The 24,423-nt window shown below is 39.3% G+C and overlaps 2 protein-coding genes across 2 annotated transcripts in view; one reads left to right on the forward strand and one right to left on the reverse strand.

Annotated features, from left to right (window-relative positions):
- The window catches only part of lix1 (limb and CNS expressed 1), an 83,966-nt gene extending 75,389 nt beyond the window's left edge, over positions 1–8,577 (forward strand). The window contains exon 6 of the mRNA XM_028806024.2: positions 5,877–8,577. Coding sequence (XP_028661857.2) covers positions 5,877–6,179 — 303 coding nt within the window. The 3' untranslated portion in view covers positions 6,180–8,577. The remainder of the gene's footprint in view (positions 1–5,876) is intronic.
- Positions 8,578–14,038: 5,461 nt separating this feature from the next.
- The window catches only part of LOC127528839 (2'-5'-oligoadenylate synthase 1-like), a 34,390-nt gene continuing 24,005 nt past the window's right edge, over positions 14,039–24,423 (reverse strand). The window contains exons 5-8 of the mRNA XM_051930045.1: positions 22,385–22,509; positions 20,614–20,803; positions 17,294–17,503; positions 14,039–14,478 (exon numbers count right to left, since the gene is read on the reverse strand). Of these exons, the coding sequence (XP_051786005.1) occupies positions 14,322–14,478; positions 17,294–17,503; positions 20,614–20,803; positions 22,385–22,509 (682 nt within the window). The 3' untranslated portion in view covers positions 14,039–14,321. The remainder of the gene's footprint in view (positions 14,479–17,293; positions 17,504–20,613; positions 20,804–22,384; positions 22,510–24,423) is intronic.

Genomic DNA, 24,423 nt, shown 5'->3' on the forward strand with positions numbered 1-24,423 from the left:
CCCACTGGGAGAAGGCCATGGAGCAGACCCAGGACACGCTGGAGAGATTATATCTCCCGGCTGGCCCTGGAACGCCTCGGGGTCCTCCCAGAGGAGCTGGAGGAGGTGGCCGGGGAGAGGGAGGTCTGGGCTTCCCTGCTTAGACTGCTGCCCCTGCGACCCGACCTCGGATAAGCGGTGGATAATGGATGGATGAAGGGTTTAGGAATACACTTCTCCCTGACACCCACCAGGCCTGGGAGGGTAACACTTGCCTACTATACTAAAATATAGGGTTCAAGAGGTGGATACCCGCCTCTACTGCTACACTATCTATCTATTATACACTGCTTTTCACATCTATCTATCTATCTATCTATCTTTTATATACTGCCTTTGAAATCAATCTATAACTTTATATAGTGCCTTTCAAATCTATCTATCTATCTATCTATCTATCTATCTATCTATTATATAGTGCCTTTCATATTTATTTCTCTATTATATGATGCCTTTCAAATCTATATCTGTTTTTCATTTTCTTGTTTCTGAGCATTCTAAAAAATATTGCATGTTACAAATCAAAATGAATTAAAGTCCATCAGGTCCATGACTTTTCTCTTCTGTGTCTTTTTCCATCTGCACTCCTGAGAGCGAACTTGAATTTTATCCACCATCATCATTTTTGCAGTCCATGTTGTAGCTGTATCCTGTCACAAAAGTAATGACTTGGTGCTCATAAGTGGCTTGCGATTTCACGTCTGTGCACTTTATTCCGTGTCTCTCCATTCTACTTTTACATTTATTCGCTTATTGGGTATTTTTATTATCCAACGTGGCTTACAAAAGAGTTCAACTTCGTTGAGTAAACATCACCCTGTGAGACTGTTTTACACAACAACATTATAAAATTGATCATCACAAGTGATAAGCTCTAAACCAAACAGAAGAATGCAAGACTTGTTAATCTTTCCTTAGCTACAAGAATCAATCAAAGCCATTCACAGGTCCAATTCTTTCAGGTGCCACCTTCACAATGTTCACAGCATTAGAAGGTGACATCAGCTAGAAACATGTAGCCATTTTAAATGGAAACAAGATAAGATTTGAGTTTGATTGTGAGCAAGCCTTTTGAAATAAACATATGATTAACTTGGCTCATTCCATATCCTAAAGATGTATAAGGTATTTCATCTCATTAGAAAAGTGTTCCGAACCCTGAGCAAACAAGAGGTAGAGTAGCCATTGTAGGAGGAGAACGGGCATCCCAGCTGGAAAAGAGAAGAAGCCATGACCTGAATTGGAGGCCAGATTGACAACGCAGAAAGACTGGCTGGCAGAACAAATAAATAACTTTATACCTGGCTGGTGTAAGTTAATGGAAGGACCAGAGATAGTTGGGAGTTGGGAGCAGTTCAATCCCCAATATGATAGGTGGCAGTGGTCCTCACATGGGAATCCAGTTGGGACACCTGCAGGGATGCTTGGGAGTTGAGATTCTGGTAGCGCAGCCCTGTCAGGGTCTCTGGGTATCATCGCTAGAGGCTGCTGTTGGGTGAGGACCTCCCTACTTTCTTTATGGCCTGGAAGTGCTTCCTGGAAGATACAGCATGACACTGGAAGCATTCCGGGGTCCGTCTTAAAAAAGGAGCCTGCTGTCGCTCATGGACGAGTCAGACTTGGGAGAAAGTGGGCAACACTCAACTGGAGGACAGAAGGAGGAAGATTGATTGATTTATTCTGATTGTAATTGCATTTGTGGCTGATCGTTGGAAAGAGATTTGTGGAAAAGTCAAATCACGTTGGGGAGCATGCACTGGTACCCACCACACCACGAAACAATAAGGTGCATTGCAAGAAATAAAAGTCCTTTATTTATTCACCAGCTGTGTAAGCCCGTGCTGTAAAAAACCTGGGCTCCTAGAAACTATTGAAATTGTCAGAAAAAAAATGAAAATGCAGTCTGCAATTTCATTTTGCTACGTGCTCGCCTCCGTTGTCTATCAGCGGTTAAGCGAGTTCCTCTTTTGTAGGCCATTTCACTTTGGCGACAGAGTCGCTTTCTTTGAGCTTCATGCTGTAGCCTCGCACTTCCGGGACAGACAGACAGACAGACTTCCACGCGTAGATGTTTATATATAAGACTAGTGGGCTTTGCCCCCCCTGCTCGCTTCGATCATCAACCCCCGGGACTGTGCTATGCACTAACCACTTTGCAGATCTGCCATTCGCGTATGGGGATCTGGATGTACAATTTAAACAGATTTGTTATTTTCATGGGAATTGTTACATATGCATAATAGAGCTAACTATTTTACATTACAGTGAGTAATTAACCATAGTAAAAAATAGTAAAACGTAATACAATTTTGTTCTTTTGGCTTTGAAATTAACACGCAAATACTTTTTAAACTAACATTTTTACTGTAAAACTTCAGTAAAAACAATTTTTGAAATCAATTTTCGTCAATATTGCATTGAATTTTGATTCTGTGTTTGGACTTTCATCATGACAACGTATAACTGCCCGCGAGTGAATTTTATTTCTTTCTATTAAATAGAATGACTTTTTCGAATGTTTGTCTCTGTGATTTGTTAATTGTCTTTACAAAAGCTATTCTAACAGGAAACTGTAAACGTTTTAATATGAATGGCATATAAAGATCTCCCTTTTTGTCTAATGTTATCCTATGAAGATGTACTACATAACGTTTCTTGGATACATCCTTCTTTCTACAGTAAATCGGGCGGTGGAAGACCATACGGTGTTAACGGTTATAGATATTCTTCATGATATTGTAAGTTTATGTTTTCATCTTCTGCACCATCACCACCAACTGTTTCAGCAGAGTCTATTGATACGCTTTTAACCAATTTGCAGTGTAAACCGATTATCATTTTTGGCGTTAATTCATTTGACTTCATCGTTTCTCGCTGCTAGGATTGCCCGTGTACAGTAATTCCTCCTCCATCGCGGGGGTTGCGTTCCAGAGCCACCATATTTTTATATGGTTATTTTTATATATTTTAAGTCCTTATAAATATTCCCCGTACAGTTATACAGCATAAACCCTTTATATTCTCTTAGTTATTAGGTAAGATTCATTGAAATTATGTACGTAAACACAGTTTATATACTGCTCACAAACATACGTATCGTATATCATTGAGGAGTTTTATTTAATACGTAATACAGTTTTAAACATATTGTAATTGAGTAGGTAATATAAAAATACGTGAAAAATCTATAACATGTAAATGCTGTACATAAAACCAAAATGTTATTTTAAAGATACTGTAGAGCGTCTCCGATATCACATTTGTTACAGCCATTACGATAGACAGGCCACCGGCAATAAATACTAACAATGCAAGGAAAAAATTGTATAAAATGTGTGCACAGTTACAATAAACGTACATACATGTACTAAGTAGATAGATAGATAGATAGATAGATAGATAGATAGATAGATAGATAGATAGATAGATAGATAGATAGATAGATAGATAGATAGATACTTTATTAATCCCAGGGGGAAATTAACATACTCCAGCAGCAAAAAATATTAAATTAAAGAGTAATAAAAAATGCAGGTAAAAAACAGACAATAACTTGAATAATGTTCAACATTTACCCCCTCTGGTGGAATTGAAGAGTCGCATAGTTTGGGGGAGGAATGATCTTCTCAGTCTGTCAGTGGAGCAGGACAGTGACAGCAGTCTGTCGCTGAAACTGCTCCTCTGTCTGGAGATGACACTGTTTAATGGATGTAGTGGATTCTCCATAATTGATAGGAGCCTGCTGAGTGCCCGTTGCTCTGCTACGGATGTCAAACCGTCCAGCTCTATGCCAACAATAGAGCCTGCCTTCCTCACCAGTTTGTCCAGGTGTGAGGCATCCTTCATCTTAATGCTGCCTCCCCAGCACACCACTGCGTAGAAGAGGGCACTCGCCACAACCATCTGATAGAACATCTGCAGCATCTTACTGCAGATGTTGAAGGACGCCAGTCTTCTAAGGAAGTACAGGTGGCTCTGTCCTTTCTTGCACAGAGCATCAGTATTGGCAGTCCAGTCTAATTTATCGTCCAGCTGCACTCCCAGGTATTTATAGGTCTGCACCCTCTGCACACAGTCACCTCTGATGATCACGGGGTCCATGAGGGGCCTGGGTCTCCTAAAATCCACCACCAGTTCCTTGGTTTTGCTGGTGTTCAGTTGTAGGAGGTTTAAGTCGCACCATTTAACAAAGTCCTTGATGAGGTTTCTATACTCCTCCTCCTGCCCACTCCTGATGCAGCCCATGATAGCAGTGTCGTCAGCAAACTTTTGCACGTGGCAGGACTCCGAGTTATATTGGAAGTCTGATGTATATAGGCTGAATAGGACCGGAGAAAGTACAGTCCCCTGCAGCGCTCCTGTGTTGCTGACCACAATGTCAGATCTGCAATTCCCGAGACGCACATACTGAGGTCTTGTTTGTAAGATAGTCCACGATCCATGCCACCAGGTATGAATCTACTCCCATCTCTGTCAGCTTGTCCCTAAGGAGCAGAGGTTGGATGGTGTTGAAGGCGCTAGAGAAGTCTAGAAACATAATTCTTACAGCGCCATTGCCTCTGTCCAAGTGGGAGAGGGATCGATGTAGCATATAGATGATGGCATCTTCCGCTCCCACCTTCTCCTGGTATGCGAACTGCAGAGGGTCGAGGGCGTGTTGGACCTGTGGCCTCAGGTGGTGAAGCAGCAGCCGCTCCATGGTCTTCATCACATACGTAGAAAAATAGTTTTGGGTACTCACCAACTTGTCAGATAACGATGACATTTACTGTACTGTCACAGCTGTTCTAAAGAAGCCTCTTCAGGCGACTGTGTAGCACCGCCGTCGTCTTCTTCTACTGAAGGTGTACTAGGCAGTGTTTTGCGTGTAAGGAACATCGTGATGGGCAGTTGCTGGCGCTGCTTTTTCATTTGTGTAAAGAGGTTCCTATACACTTCCATGGCGCCATCAAGAGCATTTTTAAATTGCAAAGAACGAATCATTTGCGGGTCCCATTCTTCAACTAATGTCTGGAGATCTTTTGCCATTCGTAGAATGGTTGCGAGACGCTCGGGAGTTAGCACAGCACCCAGGAGCTTAACCGCGTGCTCTGATTGGTTAGCTTCTCAGCCATCTGCCAATAGTGTCCCTTGTTTGAATTCAAATGCGTCCCTTGTTTGAATTCAAATGGGCAAATCAACTGAGGAAGCACACGTACTGTAGACCGCAGACATCCGCGAAGCAGTGAAAAATCCGCGATATATATTCACATATGCTTACATTTAAAATCCGCGATGGAGTGAAGCCACGAAAGACGAAGCGCGATATAGCGAGGGATCACTGTACTCATTTTTACTGTTGATAACCCTTCATGATGAAATTCTTCAATAAGATTTGGACTTAATACGTCTTCTTTAATTGGGAACTTAAAATGAGGAAAACGTTAAAATTTATAAGAGTGGAGAGAGCAGGAAGTGTGTCTGTCAAAAGCATTCACACCAATGAGAGCTGAGAATACTGTGTGCGTGGTTCAATATGGTTGAGAGGGGGGCGGGACTTGAAAAAAATCTTGTCTCGTCCCAGGATTTTTTTATATAATATAATATAATATATAGTGTGCTGAACTGCTGGGTCTGGTGGTTTGGGGATCTCTGGCACCCCCTTGTGGTTACACCGTTCAGTTTGTTTCACATTTCATACTTTCAAGCTCTGAGAAAGCTGTCTCTTCCAAAGCAATCCCCCAGACTGAGGTTTACTCCATTATGTTGACCTGTTTTGCAAGTTGCTTTGGATAAATGCATCTGCTAAGCAAATAAATGTACAGTAAAAGTAAGAAAACTTTGTTTTGTCTCAACAGGAGGTCATTTCTTATTACTCCCAGCATCCACTTGATGGTTTCACAAGAAGTCACATGGCACTGGACTGGATGGTTAAAGAACAAGAGACGCCTGGCCTCATTTCTCAGGAGCTACAGGTTGCACTTAAAGAGCTGGGAGAAGCCAGAAAAGCTGGACGAGAGCTCCGGTTTTACAAGGAAAAGAAGGAAATCCTCTGCTTGGCTCTCAGTCAGATGTTTGAGGTGAACGGAGCCCCTTGCACCATGGAGAGGACCCTCTGTGAACGCTCATGGTCCGAGTCGAACCTCAGCACAGAACCATGACGGTAAATGCAGAGAGAATCATTTATGGTCTGGGGTGTGTGTCCTCAGATGATGAATCTGAAATGTCTCCTATGGTGATGCCTCTGGCTACCACTTCCTTTGAAGGATTAAAGCTGCCTTTGCCTTAGCTTGTTTAGTTAGTTTAGAATATTAGATCCTGTTAAGGCAGCTGGTTTCTTTTTGTGAATAAGTTTCTACTTTGTAAGATTTGCATTGAAAGACTTGCTCACGTACGTACATTGTGATCTCTCTTTAGACTTTTCACATTCATTAAGCTAATGGGCATCAGGGTATTCGATTGGCAAAAATGCTGTGATGATCCACATGATGGGGAGAACACAAAGCAGGTCAGTCTCCTTCAGCCACACCTTGATTAGCCAACCACTGATGGTCACTCATCTTTAATACAGGGTAACATCATCACTGCATTGGTTTAAACAACCAACTCACCTTCCCTCCATTAATCTCTTTGCTTGACATTTTTGACGTAGCCACTTGCGTTATAGACTTAACCAATATTTAGACAGCTGAACTCCTCCCTGTATCAGATTTGCACCTTGGACACCAGGGTGGTCACATCTCCAGTTGTATTAATAAAGATCATTTGTGAAACTACAAAGCTAACAGACAAGTAATATTCAGCACGTAGCTCAATAGTATGTGAAACAGTACGAGTAATGCAGTGGCAAACACATCTGACTGGCATGTGAACACCAACACACAAATGTCTGAAAATAGCCCAGTAGCTAATTGTAAACTGGTATATAATGGTAAAATGTCTTGTATGTAACTTTCCGACAATGCAACCAAAAGCTTAGATAGGCAGGATGGCTGGGGATGCTTAAAGAATGCATGTGGCTCAAGCACAGGGGTCGGCAACTCTGGTCCTGGAGGACCACCGTGTCTGCAGGTTTCCATTGTAACCCTTTTTTTAACGAGTGACCTGCTTGTGCTGCTAATTAACTTCTTGTGAATTCATTTAAATTGTCTTTTTTTAAGATTTGTTCCCCTGAATTTCTTCATTGTTCCCTTGGTTTGCCTTATGTTTACATAAGGACTATCAGCCACGCAGTGCGACAGCAAAGGACTATTCCACTGTTAACATCAATGTACCAGGCTGGCACTGTATTTGCTGTTAGACTCTAATTAAAGTAAACTTCCTGTCTCCAGCAAAGAGCTATCCCACTGTTAACACCAATATAACAGTTCAGCTCCATATCTGTGACAGAGACGTACATCCTCAGTGAGGTCACATTGACCAGTCCAGCCAAGGAATGGATGTGATGGCCACTTCTTCAGTGTCAGGGTGATGACACCATTCAATGTATCACGATCGCACTGTAACATGATATTTTTGACTACAATGATTGTGTAAATTATATATTATTGTATATTTTTAACTTTGGCTTACAGGAAAGGATAAAAGTTTAAGGGGATTACTGGGAGAAGAAATGTAAGGCAAGCAGTGAACTGAAATCAGAAAAGCAGTCCTATCTTGCAACTTAGCCAAGTTGTTAATTATGTAATCACAAAGAACCAGAAGGTCAAACTATCAAAAGTAATGAACCCATTTAATCTGAGTATTGGCCAGCTTAGATAAGGACATGTGAGAGGTGCCACTTCTTATACTGTACTGTCACATCCATTATATTAAGTACAGCATTTCTGGAAATGTGTTCTTAGTAACCGAAATGGCATACTGTAGTAACCATGGAAACTCAACATGTCAGCATCCATAGAAAAAACTACAACATAAATAGTGCAATTATTTTTACTAATAACAATATTAAAAATACTAAATAAGAACACAGAATCATGATACATACTTTGAAATATTTTATTGTCGCATGTAGTGGCATTTATATCCTGAAGCAGAAATTCATTCGCTGTTATTATACATTTATGTACAGTAGTGATGGGAAATATACATTTCTAGAGTTTCTGTTTAGCCATGTACATTTTTATTTTATGTGTTATTTTTATATTTTTATATTATTTTGTATATTTTGTTATTATTCATGTTTTTGTAAGTATATACTGAATATTATTTTGTTGATCTGTAGTGTTTTTAATATATTTAGTTTTATGGCCTGTCTCCTTAAAATAGAATTTTGGGGGCGGGGCCACCATGATGTCACCACTGAGGGACCGCCCTTCGCCTTTATATTCAGGTGGAGGAACTGCATTACCTCAGAGGTTCATTGGGGTTGAAGAAAAGATCATTATTGCGTTTACTGCTCTTTTGTTTTTCTTGCTTCTGTCTTTAGATTTAGTCTCTGAAAATCATATTGGAGTTGCTTACTTTAGATTCCCTTTTTAGACAACTCCTTTTTGTACTTATTTCATCTTTGGCCATTTTCTTTTTGATTTTCTTAAATAAATTCCTCATTTAAAAAGATGCTTTTGTTGGCCTTGTCCTTTAAAGCCAGGCGTGTTATGGTTTCCTCTCCTTTGAAGGGCAGTTTCATGTATTTGGGTTGTTTTTAAAGTGTTTTTCTGAACTTTGAAAGCCTTAACCCCATTTAGGCATGTACAGGCCTTAAAGCCTGCCTCTTGATTTTGTGGTCAGGCTGCCTGGGGTGAAGCCTGCTTTTGGGTTCTAAACCAAGTGAGTGCTGGTTTAGGGTATTTTGAGGCCTACACCCTTTTTTGCCATTTTATGTCACTAATCACAAAATTTATGAAACAGATATGTTTATGATATTGAAGTGTTAAAAACAAGTTTCTAATGTATCACCGGCATACACACTGTTTTATTATAAAGTCCTTGTACAGTTTTAAATGGTCATAAATTCAGTTGTCTGCATGATAAAATCAATGTGTAAAGAATATTTTGAGGCATGATTCATTTATTTTATCACAGTTTATTAATAAATTATTCATTTGTTCATTACTTTGTCTTCAGAATTGGAATTAGTTCATGACTTCAATAATAGAAAAAGTAAACCACACCCTGCAGTTTACCTGAGCTGAAATCAGTCTTCGCAGTCTAAAGAAAATTTAGAAAAGCACCATATAACTAAGCTACGCTCTTTAGATGAATTGCATAACTAATGTGGTTCGGATATTACTGAAAATCAACTGAAAAACGTTATTTGTAGAACTTGAGAGTCACATCACATTTTTTCATATATTGTAAAGGACGGCTGGCATCGTTACCCGGCTGGGACGCCATCAAAATGGCTAATTTGTGAAGCTTCAGTTTGTACAGCCAGATTTTTGAGTTGGGAGGTTAAGCTGCCTGTGGTGAAGCCTGTGTACCTTGGGGAATTCATAACAGTTGCTTTAAATGGCATCCTTCTGTATTTAATGCTTTATGCAGGAGGGCTTTCATTGTGAAGAGGAAGAGCTAATACAGGTGGAGGAATATTTTGGACAAAATGAAATAAATATAGTAAATGCACAAATAACTAAATGTATTGTGAAACATGAAAGTAAATCATAACAGTATGATTTATGAATATAATTATTTAAATGTCATGAAATATGCTTATTTCTTCATTTATTTATTTCAATTCATGCAACATGAAACTTGACTTACAATGAAAACTGTCACCTTCACCCATCAATATACAAATTCGGAGTCATTCTGAGAGATTCGCCTCTAAAGGCTGCACATACTCAAAGCTGTGACTGTGCCTGTCTGTGGTGGTCATGAGTGGAGGAAATAGTTAATTATAATAATAATACATTTTATTGTTTAAAGCTCTTCACAGAGTCTCAGAAAGAACAGTGGGGTATATGTAACATTGGATACAAATATCTTCTTCACAGAACACGAAAACAGATAAATGTAGGATATACAAAGCATTAAATAGAATAAAAGATAATAAACTAGAGTAAAATACTAAATGCAATGCTAAAAAGAAAAGCCTAAACAATTAACATAATTTGTGATGTAACACACATACACATTATCCTGAGCATCTGGACAGAAAGGTAGTGGCAAGGTTAACACGAATTTTAAAGAAAAGTGTTGTTAACAGGGAGGAGCGGTAGCAGGGTTGCCAGATTTCCAAAATCACAGATTGGTACAGCCACCATTTTGAGCAACCACAAAAAAGATGTTATGGAACTAAGGAAGACAAAAAATAGATCATTTTAATCAAATTATAATTATAGATATATAAACATGTATAATCTAAACATATAAGTATATATAAATAAGTACATATATAGATGAGGACATATTACCTCATTTATTTTTTTTCCATTCAAAATTTAGTTATGCGTATGGTTGATATAACTTGCAACATGTTTTCTGTTTCATATAATACAACACAATATATATATAAACAGAATGTAGATATGCAGATACGACCTACCTTGTCAGTCGGAAAGTCTTTATCAGTATCACTTCACTTTCAAAATGAATTCCACACGAGCACGAGCAGCCATGATGAGCACAAGAAACGTATGACAACACAAGCACACGATGTACAAAAACGCGCACGGCTCAGACACTCGGATTCAGCTGACAGTTACAAATTGTATTCATAAAAGATGGTAAGCTAGGCTATCTATAAAAATTTAGCCAGCCTCTTTTACTAGATATTCAATATAAGAATTGAATTAAGATTTTTTTTTTCTACATACAATTTTTGTTCAATTGGGATTTTTCAGAGGCAATGCAGGACTCAGGATTTGTCTGAACTCGGGACAGTCCCACTCCAATTGGGATGTCTTGCAACCCTGAGCGGCAGTAACATGCGTGTGCCAGCATTCCCTCACACCAAAATACTTACGATAACTATTTTTACTTTAAATTATTTTCTCAAAGTTGCCCCTTTGTGACTTTTTTTAAAGTCCCAATAAACCTCTGAGGTCTAGATTCCTACTTCAAGAACAAATATGTCTCGCCTTTGGTGCTAAAAAGTAAAAGATCCCAGGCCAGCTGAATTTGGGAAAAAATAGTAATCAATGTAAATCATAAATACTGAATATAATCACATAATCCTCTTTAATAAAATCCCTCTCTGTGTCCAGGTGTCCGTATGTGTGTGTCTTCTGGTGAAGTGCGCATGCGGGGGGCACGGTGCGATGCGCGATATTATTGTCAGAGAAAGTTACAAGCGTTTTACGGAAATACAAACCAGTATTACTGCGAGAGGAAATTAAAGGTACACAATACAGTGACGCATATTACAGCCACATACAAGCCAGTATTACTGTCAGAGGAGATTAAAGGCATATTACCGACGCGCATGCCTGTATTACCACCAGAGAAAATTAAAGGTATATTACGGACGTACAAGCCAGCGGACGTACAAGCCAGTATTACTGTCACAGAAAATTAAAGATACACAATACACGGCGGCAGCCCATGAAGAACGGTCAGCTCAGCAAGTAAACATCAACAAAAGAAAGGCTGAAAGAAAGAAAAATACGACCAACAAAAAGAATGTGGTCAAAGTCCCTTGCCATTTAATATAGACTGTTCCTACTAATGTTTATGCACTACTGTTCTAGCACCCGTTATTGTAACGGGCTAAATGACTAGTAGTATCAATAATATTACTACTAATAATAATAATTCTTTATAGTTCCCAAAAATTCCTGTGCAACATGGCTACTTTAATTCAAGAGGCTTTGAAGTCATCATCAGAGTTTGCATCTCACATGTCTGCTGTAAATGTAACACTTGATGGCCATAGAGTCACAATTTATGGTTGATTCACCAATCATAAAATAGCACTTGCCTGAGCCCGCCCTCTCAATTTTGACAGGTGAAAATGACAGCCTTAATTTGCATGCAGTGTCACTGAAATAAGCAAATAAAGAAATAAATACTTAAAGAAGTGAGCAGCAAAATTCATGTTTGTGTGACACAATTATTTATGCCCATGTATCTTTTTGTAAATAAGTGTGTTTGTTTAATTTTGCCAAAAATGAATAATACAAAGTGTTTATTCCACAGACCCTCCCAAGGAGAGCCACCCATGCAAACAGCATACAAAATGGCCACACTCATGAAAAAATTGCACAAATGGCTCTATGATTACATTGCCAAAATAATGTACATATGAATCAAAAGTAACAAAACAGTATACTTATAAAAATATACTAAATGAATCAAAAAGAGCCCTAAAAAATTCTTTACATTTTATTCATGAAGATCCATTTTGTTTTTCTTGTTTATAAATATTAAACATGATAATTTATATTTTGTAAAAACAGAATTGAATGATTTAATTGTCCATAGAAGCAAATGCATATAGTATAAAAGGTGTTTATTGTGTTATTTCTCATAGGTGAGAATTAATGATGAGTGACAGAGTTCGCTTTGCCACAAGTTTGGTGAAATCATGGAAATGTTCGTGAATTTTGCCAAAATCCGCAAAATGCATTGAAGTCAGACGGGAAGAAGGAAATAGTCTTGATTTAATTACAATGGTGCAATGGTCGTTTAAACGTTTCACAGGACTAGAGAAGTGTCTTACATCTATTCTGCAACAATTATATTGGTCAAAAATATGATATGAGCTGTGAGGTGGCAGTGCTAACCACGTCATCACCATACCTGAAACAACAAAAATCGCAGATGCAGATAACCACAAACAAAATGCAAAAAAATGGCAACAAACTAATGCTAAGTAAAAAAAAAAATACAGTGATACCTTGAGATACGAGTTTAATTTGTTCCGTGACCGAGCTCGTAAGTCAAAATGCTCGTATTTCAAATTAATTTTCCCCATTGAAATTAATTGAAATGAGATTAATTCGTGCCTGCCCCCAAAAAACCAGTTCAGTTTCTTTTCAATAAAGTCAGGCGTTAGGCAAGTGACATTAAATAGTGCCGCTGCATGTTCAGTTCCTTTTCAATAAAGTCAGGCGTTAGGCAGGTGTCATTAAATAGCGCCGCTGTATGATCAGTTGTAATTTTTCCAGGGTGTTTTCTTTTCTTTAAAGATCGAAACTTTTTCCCACATTGCAAACACTTCCTTTATCTCACTTTAAGAGATACCTCCTCCGCGATACCGATCTCCTGCAGAACCTCGGTATGTTGCTGCGTCTGTAGTTCCGTCAACTCCTCTGTCGTCAGTTCCTCGGAATGTGCGGGGACAAGCTCTTTGATGGCTCGTATTTCGAATTTTGGCTCGTAACTCAAGACAAAAAAATCGACCTAGTGACGGCTCATATCTCAAAAAACTCATATGTTGGGGCACTCGTATCTCAAGGTACCACAGTATATATATATATATATATATATATATATATCATTCTGCTCACAGAGTTTCAATCATGGGCATACATTGGCCATGCCATGAACCTGCAGCATGGGACTGGCTCATTCAACTGTTTGAAGTCACAGCTCTGGGTGCAGCAGGAATGCCTTTTTTGTTTCCACTCTATCCGTGCAGATACTTTGCACTTTATTCTTCCATAAAGAAGAACGAAATGCCTTGTAAATAGTAATAAAATGTTTCATTATTATTGTTATTATTATTATTTCACAGGGTCTGATTCCTTTAAGGCTTGTTTTGTCTCGTGCTGCACATGCAACTTAGCTATGTGGTGCTGCCAGCGCACACACGGTTCAGTGCTTTATGTCCATTGGCAATACTTTGAATTATTTTCATTATGGTCAGCTAATGTTCCCCTTAAAGTAAAATACTGCAATTTGTTGGGCATGGGCAAAGCAGAATGGGTAACAACCATATAGTACACATGGAAGTTCTACACAGGGCTGCTACAGCTCTGTGATGTCATTCTACCCTTGCAAAGCATTATGGGGCGCTGGGAAAAAAGTGTTCATCTAAGTCAGGGAATTTCTGGGAAAATATTCCTATAAACAAGGTCACCAGCATACACAGCATATTCATTCTGAAAAAAAACCATTATTAAGAATATTTGGTTACTGGGGTATGATTTTCAGTCACAATATATGTTGCATTAGCATTGCTGGCACAAAGCTCTTATTCATAATTAAAAAAATTTTTTGATATTCTGTGTATAAAAACAAAACACAAAATATGTTCAGCGAACTGTAAGAATGAGGTAGGTTTACAACTCCCAGCTCATCCACTAAGAATGTCTAGACAGCTGAAATATCAGCATTTCCACCAGCTTCACTCTAAAACAGACACATTTGCTATCCTGTATTCCTTAAATGTGTTTAATCTCACATCATCCTCTCAGAATCTAATTGCCGTCTATGAAGCTCCAGGGTCCGGTGCACTGCACTCCATTCAGAAGTGGCTTCAGCAAGCTTTGTTTGGCAACAACGGCTACTTCATCCCAAGCATTGCAGTTCTCGCAGACATTAAATGTGGGATTTGCTGGGTCCAAAATGAATGGTCTAGAATAAAAACAAAAATGTTTTCTGTAAATGAAAAAATCTTATTGTCTATAATATAAACTAGGGGGCTCTGCCCCCTGCTCATGTCGCTTGCCAATCCCTGTGCGGGTGCTACACACTAGCCATTTTGCGGCTCTGCCACTCGCATATAGGGATGCGGATGTACGATTTAAACAGATTGTTATTTTCAGGGGAATTGTCACATATGCATAATAGAGCTATTTTAGATTTCAGTGAGTAATTAACCATATTAAAAATAGTAAAATGTAATAAATTGAAAGAAAATTATGTTTCACGTTGCGTTAGAACAAAAATGTATAACACAACGAATACCTCTGTTTGGCTTTGAAATTAACACGCAAATACTTTTTAAACTTACACTTTTACTGTAAAACTTAAGGAAAAACAATATTTGGAATTAACTTTTCATCAATATCGCATTGAATTTTGATTCTGTGTTTGGACTTAAATCGTGACAATGCAACATATAACTGCCCGTGAGTGAATAACGTTTCTTTCTCTCTAATAAATAAACCAACTTTTTCGAATGTTTGTCCCCATGATTTAATAATTGTCATAGCAAAAGCTATTCTAACGGGAAACTGTAAACGTTTTAATGCGAATGGCATATCAAGATCTCCTTTGGTGTCTAATGTTATCCGCGGAAGATGTATTACATTACCTTTCTTGTTGCCTGTTAAAATTTTACATGTCAGAATTGTTCGACCAATTTTTAATACAACTAATCTTGTCCTATTGCATAGCCCATCACTCATACATAAATTATGCAATAATATTACGATACATCTTTCTTTCAACAGTAATTCGGCCGGTGGAAGACCGGACAGTGTTAACGGTTGTAGATATTCTTTGATATTGTAATTTGATATTTTCATCTTCCGCATGATCACCACCAACTGTTTCAGCATAGTCTATTGATACGCATTTAACCAATCTGCCGTGTAACCGACAATGTTTGCGTTAATTCGTTTGACTTTATTGTTTCTCGGTGCTAGGATTGCCCGTGTACTCATTTCTTCTGATGATAACCTTTTGGGATTAAATTCTTCAATAAGATTTGGACATAATAACTCTTCTTTTAGTGATAACTTAAAGTGAGGAAATCGTAATAATTTATAAGAGCTGAAAGCGCAGGAACTCACATGAATGAGAGGTGAGAGGACCATGGGCATGGGCCGTTAACCGGAACTGGTTGAGAGGAGGGCGGGACTTGAAAAAATCTATTGGCAATAGTCAAGATTTTCTTTTATAATAGAAAGATAATGCCCACTAGTCAAAGGGCAAGCACCAAATCTCTCTATTATAATAAAAAAATCTTGGCTTGAGGCGTGATTTTCTCTGAGACACTTTAATGTCCCACAAGACAAGGTAGTGAGACAAAATTACAGCTGCTGTACAAGCTTTTAAATGTTCGATGTGCTGCGCAACATTCAGATCATGCATCACGGCACCAACAGCAGCAGCAGCAGTAAGCCAGCTGATCAAGCAAAGAGGAGGTAAAAACACTGTATTTGTTTCCCATTGTATCACCTTTTAAAAGGGGGTTTCGGAGGAGCGACCGCATCTCCTTAGCGTGCGTTCAGCCCCCCTCTTCACAACGCTAGAGGCAGAGACGCAAAGTGGATGGCGCATAGTGTGCCTCTCCTGGAGGGGGAATAACTCATTCACTACAGCTTTATAACTGGCAAATATCAAGAAATAAATGAATGAAAATAACAATCTCTTTAAATTGTACATCCAGTTAACCAAACCCAGGGGTGGGTAAGCGAAATGAGGAGGGCGTGGAGCCCCCTAGTCTTTATTAAATAAAAAGGTTAATTTCACCAAAAAGCTCAGTAAATATGTGATGCTCCATAGAGCACACTAAGCAAAAAAGAGTTGCAAGCAAGGGCAATCCAAAGCAAACATGTCCCAAAACAGAAATCCAAAGGAAGATCAAAAACAGGACAAGCAGGTGGTCCGCTGCTGGTTCCTGGTGGTGACTGGCAGATGGCCCTGCCTTTTGGGGAACCACCCACTAAACACACAGATCGTAGCAAAGGTAACTGATATAATTAGATCCATCCATCCATTATCCAACCCGCTATATCCTAACTACAGGGTCATGGGGATCGGCTGGAGCCAATCCCAGCCAACACAGGGCGCAAGGCAGGAAACAAACCCCGGGCAGGACGCCAGTCCACCGCAGGGCACACACACACACCAAGCACACACTAGGGACAATTTAGGATCGCCAATGCACCTAACCTGCATGTCTTTGGACTGTGGGAGGAAACCCACGCAGACACGGAGAGAAAATGCAAACTCCACGCAGGGAGAACCCGGGAAGCAAACCCGGATCTCCTAACTGCGAGGCAGCAGCGCTACCCACTGTGCCACCATGCGATATAATTAGATGAGGCCAAAAATACAGAATGGTGCCCATAATCAACATAACACAAAAGAATCAAGAAAACTGAAAAGAGACGTAAAAAATTAATTTGACCTCCTTCTGGCTGAGATATAACAACTGCAAAGCAACACAATGTGAAAATGTAAAGGGGTCTGAATACCTTCTGAAGATACTGTATACATATTTTATTTTGTGAGGAGTGTGCAGTCAGGTTAAGTGAGGACAAAACAATGAGTCAGATTCAGGCACTAAAACAGTAACCTTATGCTTTATATATGCAATAAAAGTCGATGAGTGGGTTAGATTAACTAAATGTAAAAGTCAAAGAATTAAGGGGTTTCTTTCTTTTAAAAGTTGTCACGAGCAACATTATATTTGAAAGCAGCTAAAATTGTTGCTTACCTTGTCTGATGCTGAAGTGCCTTCCTGACAATCCACGAAGATGGACTGTAGTGCTCATACCAGACGATGCAGATATCCAAGTAGTTCACGAGAAGTAACAGCACAGCCCTCAGCCCCTGGAGCAAATTGAAAAAAATGGGCTTCCCTGCCTGCTGCCATGCATAGAGCGTGAGGAGTTCCAGTGTGTAGGATGAGGGCAATCGACGAAACCTGAAATGAGAGTCGTGATTACAAAGGAAAAACATAACATGCGGAGCCCGTTTTTGAAAACACTACAGAAAAATCTGACTGTGGGAGAAAAAGTATGATATTGATTGCCAATGTGTTATACAGTGATCCCTCGCTATATCGCGCTTCGCCTTTCGCGGCTTCACTCTATCGCGGATTTTATATGTAAGTATATTTAAATATATATCGCGGATTTTATGCTGGTTCGCGGATTTCTGCGGACAATGGGTCTTTTAATTTCTGGTACATGCTTCCTCAGTTGGTTTGCCCAGTTGATTTCATACAAGGGACGCTATTGGCAGATGGCTGAGAAGCTACCCAACGTACTTTCTCTCTCTCTCTCTTGCACTGACGTAGGGGGGTGTGAGCAGGGGGGCTGTTCGCACATATAGGCGATAGGGACGCTCGTCTAAAAATGCTGAAAGATTATCTTCACGTTGCTACCTTCTGTGTGCAGCTGCTTCCTGAAGCGACATGCTGCACGGTGCTTCGCATACTTAAAAGCTCAAAGGGCACGTATTGATTTTTTTAATCTCTCTCTCTCTCTCTCCCTGCTCCTGACGGAGGGGGTGTGAGCTGCCGCCTTCAACAGCTTTGTACGGTGGTGCTTCGCATACTTAAAACAGCCCTATTGATTTGTTTGCTTTTCTCTCTCTGACGCGCACTCTGTTGAAGAGGAAGATATGTTTGCATTCTTTTAATTGTGAGACAGAACTGTCATCTCTGTCTTGTCGTGGAGCACAGTTTAAACTTTTGAAAAAGAGACAAATGTTTGTTTGCAGTGTTTGAATAACGTTCCTGTCTCTCTACAACCTCCTGTGTTTCTGCGCAAATCTGTGACCCAAGCATGACAATATAAAAATAACCATATAAACATATGGTTTCTACTTCGCAGATTTTCTTATTTCGCGGGTGGCTCTGGAACGCAACCCCCGCGATGGAGGAGGGATTACTGTAATGGTGTTTTTACAAATTATAAGCCTGGAGGAGAGTACAGCCTAAGTGTTCTCTACTGGAGATCATGTCGTCATTTCCTGTCAAGCCCCCATGCCTCTCATATTATTTGGTCTAACTGATAAATATGCATAACTATTCAGAATTCATTCTTATTTAGAGATTTTGGTTTTGATGCTTGAAATGGATACCATCTACTGACTCTCTAGTTCTATAGGAAGTGAAGGAGATGCCTGAGAGGTTGCGATTGGGGAAAAAAAACCTGACCTGCTTAGTCTGAATCATGAATTGCTGATAATGAATTGTCGATAACAAACCTCACATTAGACATCCCAAGACTCAGAGCTTCTAACACAAAGATGCTCATAATTGTACCTGGCACTAGAACAACTTGCAAGACACCTCACGCTCTTGTTTTCAGTCGACTAGATTACTGTAATGCACTCCTTACAGGACTACCTACGAAAAACAACAATCAGTTACAGTTAGTGCAGAATGCAGCTGGGTGAATCTTAACTAGAAAACGAAAATCTGAGCACATCTCGCCAGTTTTAGCGTCGTTACATTGGTTACCCGTGTCACTCAGAATGGACTTTAACATACCACTAATGGTTTAAAAAGCCTTAAATAATCTCGCCCCGTCCCATACTTTGGAATGTCTGTCCCCTTACACTCCAAGTCGTAACCTCAGATCTTCAAATGAAGGTCTGTTTATAATTCCAACAGCCAACGTGAAAAGAACTGGTGAGGCGGCCTTTTGCTGTTATGCACCTAAAATCTAGAATACTTTACCAATAGAAAATTGCCACTACTAGATAACAATTTAAAAATCTGCTGAAAGCCCATTATTTTAAAATGACTTTTTCATAGCTACATTTTAGTTGTACCCCTATTAATCTATATGGACATTGAATTATCATTCTCGTCCAAGTTCTTCAGACCCCTACATAATCTTTACTATTCTCTGCTGCCTTTTCCGGTTCTTCTGTGGTGGTGATCTGCACCATCACTATCTGATCAAGATACCATGCTGCCCCCTGCGTTTATGAATTAGGTTTCGGGGGTCCCAGATGTCCACATGACCACCATCATCAAATTCTTCCATGTGAAGCCCATAAACCATGAGGACTGATTTAGAACATCTGTGTTAGGTAGAATGCATAGTGGGGGCTGGGTGGTCTTTTGGCCTTGGAACCCCTGCAGATTTTGTTTTTTGTAATTTGTTTCTTTATCCTCCTTCATGTTCGACTTTACCTTTTTCTTTGTTACATACTATATAATATTATTGCCTAATCTTGTTTGCTAATGTTTTATATTAACGTCCTTTTATTTCATTTTTAAAGCACTTTGAGCTACATTATGTGTATACAAATGTGCTGTATAAATAAATGATGTTGTCATGGACTGTGGGAAGAAACCAGAACACTCAGAGGAAACCAACACAGACAACAACAACAACAACAATTTCTTTCTGGTAAAGCCCAAAATCACACAAGGAATGCCACAATGGGCTTTAACAGGCCCTGTTTTTTGACAGCACCCCCCCAACCAATTGATCCCTAAGAAAACAAGAAACATAAGGCGAACATGCAAACTCCACGCAGGTAAGATGACATTACAATAGTAATGGGAGATTACATTGTCTAATTATGTCAAAAAATTGACAAGCCAGTCAAAATTGTCTCTCTATTATAAAAAAAAATCTTGTAAGGCATGGAAGGAGACAATACGTGATTTTCTCGGAGACGTTTTAAAGTCCCGTGAGACAAGGTAGTGCGATAAAAGAACAGCTGCTGTACAGGCTTTTAAATGATCGACGTGCAGCACGACATGCAGATCACGCAGCTCGTCAGCAGCTGATCCGACCGCATCTCCTTAGTGTGCATTCAGCCCCCTTTACAATGCGAGTGGCAGAGACACAAAGTGGCTGTCACGTAAAGTGCCCTGTGTTCGGGGTGGGCGAGCGAAGCGAGTAGGGGGCCCCCTAGTTAAGTCTATAAAAAGAAACATAAAGATAATTTCTATCAGATTCAAAATTAAGGCTCTGCTATTCTGAACTTTTAATATTTGCTCGTTCTGTGCATTACAAGGCTGGATTCAGAAAAGTCCACAGGCTTTCATGATTCTACTTTACAAACCTGTTTTCCTGGTCTGGTCTGGCAAAAGAAGTCTTCATCCAATATTTCGCCAAGCAGATCAGATCCTTGACTCCTTTGGTAGTTATCTTCACAAAATCAACTTGATCTTGTAGTAAACAGAGGGAATAAAGCTGAACTTCGCTGCTGTCTCCACAACTGTAGAGTTTTTTATACAATAGATTTTTTTCATCTGAAAAAAAAAAAAAAAGTCACGGTATGCAAAGTTACTTTTTCTAAAGAAACATAATACCTAAAACAAGCAGAATATTTTTAAGACTATTCTTTGGGGCAATTGAAGCCAAATAGTATAATTGCTATAGGGATGTGTAAGCTGGAAATAGACCAGAAAATGATCAATGCAGAACTGTACAAGATGGAGCAGGGCAGGCAAGAATCAAATCCAGCAGGAACGAGAACCGAGCGTCAAAGCTTTAAATAAGAAACCAAAAGGAAGTCTTAAACATAACAAAGTCAAAGTGAAGACCTGTAATAAATCTCACCACTTCGTCTTTGAAAGCAAAGCTGAATGAGAAGGAGTGCACCAACAAAGTTTGACCCACTGAGGCACAACTCAGAGTGCGATTGCCGCCATATTTCTATTGACAATCACTGTCACATGACCCAAACTAAAATGCATTATGTAAACAAAGAAAAAATAAAATGTTAACAAAGTGTATATTATTAAATGGTACAAAAAACAAAAGTTCATGCTAAAAATCGAGTTTGGTCTCCCCTAGATTTTCTCGTATACTCAGATATGGGGATTGATATTTGAGGAGTAAACCACAAGTCAATGATTATAATTTTTATATTATGTACATTAAAGAATCATCAACAACAAATCAAATTAATAATATATTGAACAATTATTATAAAAGTAAAGTTGAAATAATCTGACTCTGCAGCTGCATGAACAAAAGGTAAAGTACCACTAGCCCAAAAGTCGATAGTACCTAATACTTGTATGCAAAATTTTGATTGAGTGAAAGCGTACTCAAGTAATCGTGTTTACATACACACACAAACACACACAGACATAATTCCAAAAATGGTATTTTCAGACTCCTTCGGAGGTCTAAAACGTCAAGATTCATCACAATCTCGACATCGAATTTTTGGACGATTACAGTATTTTCCCTATACTTTGTATACGACAAAGTAAAAATGAATTCTTCACAGTGTCCAACTAGCCAATCCCTAGTCACAGGAGAACATCAGAACAAGGATAAAATACCAGCAAGACATTTGGGAGGGTAACATCTTTTGTCTCCCATTGACCTGGCTGACTCCTTCAGTATCTGCGTTATTATGTTTCTTTGATCTGTGCCACCACCACCTGATCAAGGCACCACGCAGCCACCCCAGCTGTCCATGAGACCAACCTCATCAAATCCTATCATGTGAAGCATGAAACAGAGGACTGATTTAGAACATCTATGTTAGGTAGAATACCAAGTCAAGGGCTGGGTGGTCTTTTGGCCTGGGAACCCCTGCAGATTTTGTTTTTTTTTTTCTCCAGCCTAACTGAAGTTTTTTATTTTGTTTTTTTCTGTCCTCCCTGCCATTTGACCTTACCTTGTTTTGTTGTTACTTATTCTTTACTATTATTGCCTTATCTTAATTGTTTTTCTTTTCTTGTAACTTTCTCTTTGTCATCTTGTAAAGCACTTTGAGCTACACTGTTGTGTGAATATGTGCTATATAAATAAAAGATGCTGTTGTTATCATCTGCCTTTTCGAATGATTTAAAAGTAAAATTTGCCTTGGGTACCTTGAGAAGGTCTGTGACTGAGCGCATTGTAGCAGAGCATAACATCAAACTGGTGGCTGTGCAAATTTTTGAAACACATCATTTGAAATCTTAATGACACCCGAGTCTTCTTTTCAATCAGCATCCTGAAAGAAACGGGAAGAGGTGGATGAGATGGAGTACCTGGAATATCACTGCAAAGAAAGATATAGCACCGAAATCCATAAGTAATTAATTGTGCTTCCAATCGACAATTTATCTAGTATGCACTCTGACATTCTAATGACCCATGGCTAACCCGGGAAAGGGGATAATTCTGTTTCAGAAAGTTCAGTAAGTCCCTCTTTTAGGGAGCTCTTAAGTAATAATGATAAATGAAGCTTAAGGGTGAATCACATAATTGAAGACATCAAGACTTAAAGACATGTTCTATTTTAACTCACTCAGAGAATAAAATCTGTTTAGTTTCGAGCAGGGGAGTCTGCCTGAGGACCTAACCCAGGCTTTCATAATCCACAAAAGGCATTAACCTCCTTAGCGTTACATTTTCTCTCTTATTATACTAAAAAAGTTTTCCGTCGTGTCCGCGTTATAGAGCCTTGACCACGCCCCTCCACGCCGCTTGCCCAATCATTACTCCTGCTGCGCACATCCTCTCTCCATCCCACCCTGTGACTCTCTCAGTGCTGTTAACTCACCCTTCAATGCAGTCGGTTATAATGGCATGGCAGAAAAGCGAATTATCTATTCATGAACGTCGAATTTAAGATTGCACTAGAAAAACAGCGGCAAGAGCTGATAAAGAATGTCGAAAAAAGAAAATGAACAAAAAAGGGCAGCATATAATAAAAATCAAGAACAGAGTGTACAATATGCGAACAGAAATGCAAAAAAGTAACTTTAATAGAATTGAAGTTAGAGGATAATGTAATTCATAATACAGTGGAACCTCGGTTTGCGAGTAACTTGGTTTACAAGTGTTTTGCAAGACGAGCAAAAATTTTTAATAAATTTTGACTTGATAAACGAGCGAGGTCTTGCAGTACGAGTAGTATGTATACGCTTTGTCTGCTGAGTGTCATGTGATCACAACTGAGCTGATGGTTCTTTTCTCTCTCGTTGCGGGATTGTGGGCAATCGTCTCCTATTCTCTGTCTGAGTCGGTGTGCCTCACTCATAGTAAACATCCGTACGAGCGTATACTGTATACTACAGCATTAGCATTGTGACTGTGTGTGCGCGCGCATGTGTGTGTGCTTGCTCGCGCTCGCATGTGTGTGTGTGCTTGCGCGTGTGAGCTGTGACGTTCGAGTCCCCGTCTTGCACACTAAAACACAAAGCTGAGTCTCAGTACTTTAGCAACACCAGCTTTATTCAGCTTGAAACAGAGACAGCAGTCAGGCAGGGCCCTGCGCATTTATAATGTTCCTTGTTCCTTGTATCACCCATTGACGGCAGGCGCTTATAGCATGTCCGCGATCTTTTCAGATTCGCTTTTTTACGGCGAACTGCTACAGCGCTGGGAGACTGCGATTGCTTTGGGACGCTCTTCCACGTGTCGTCCCGTTGGATGGAATCCCACAAGAGTTTAGAAACTCACTCACACCAGCCATGATTCTTTTCAAAGGTAAAGTGCAGGTTAATTTGTTTTATGTATTTTTACTTTATATTTTGTATTAATCATTTTTATATGAATAGTTTTGGGTTGTGGAACAAATCATTTGAGTTTCCATTATTTCTTATGGGGAAATTCACTTTGATATACGAGTGCTTTGGACTAAGAGCACGTTTCCGGAACGAATTATGCTCGCAAACTGAGGTTCCACTGTATTGATTTTGATGAGACGTTAATGCTATTTAATTTATTTACTTTTTATTCCATTTTACTTGTTCTTTTTTACTTTTACTTTTTACTATATTTTATTATTCATTGATATTTAAAATAGACAGTTGTAGTGAAATACTCAAGTAAATGATTTTCTGTCTATAATAACTAAGGACAAACCGTCATCCTCCTGCGCCCCATGTACTCCAACTCTTAAAATAAAAACGCATTCTCT

Source organism: Erpetoichthys calabaricus, chromosome 7 (assembly GCF_900747795.2).
Source record: "Erpetoichthys calabaricus chromosome 7, fErpCal1.3, whole genome shotgun sequence".
Lineage (NCBI taxonomy): Eukaryota > Metazoa > Chordata > Cladistia > Polypteriformes > Polypteridae > Erpetoichthys > Erpetoichthys calabaricus.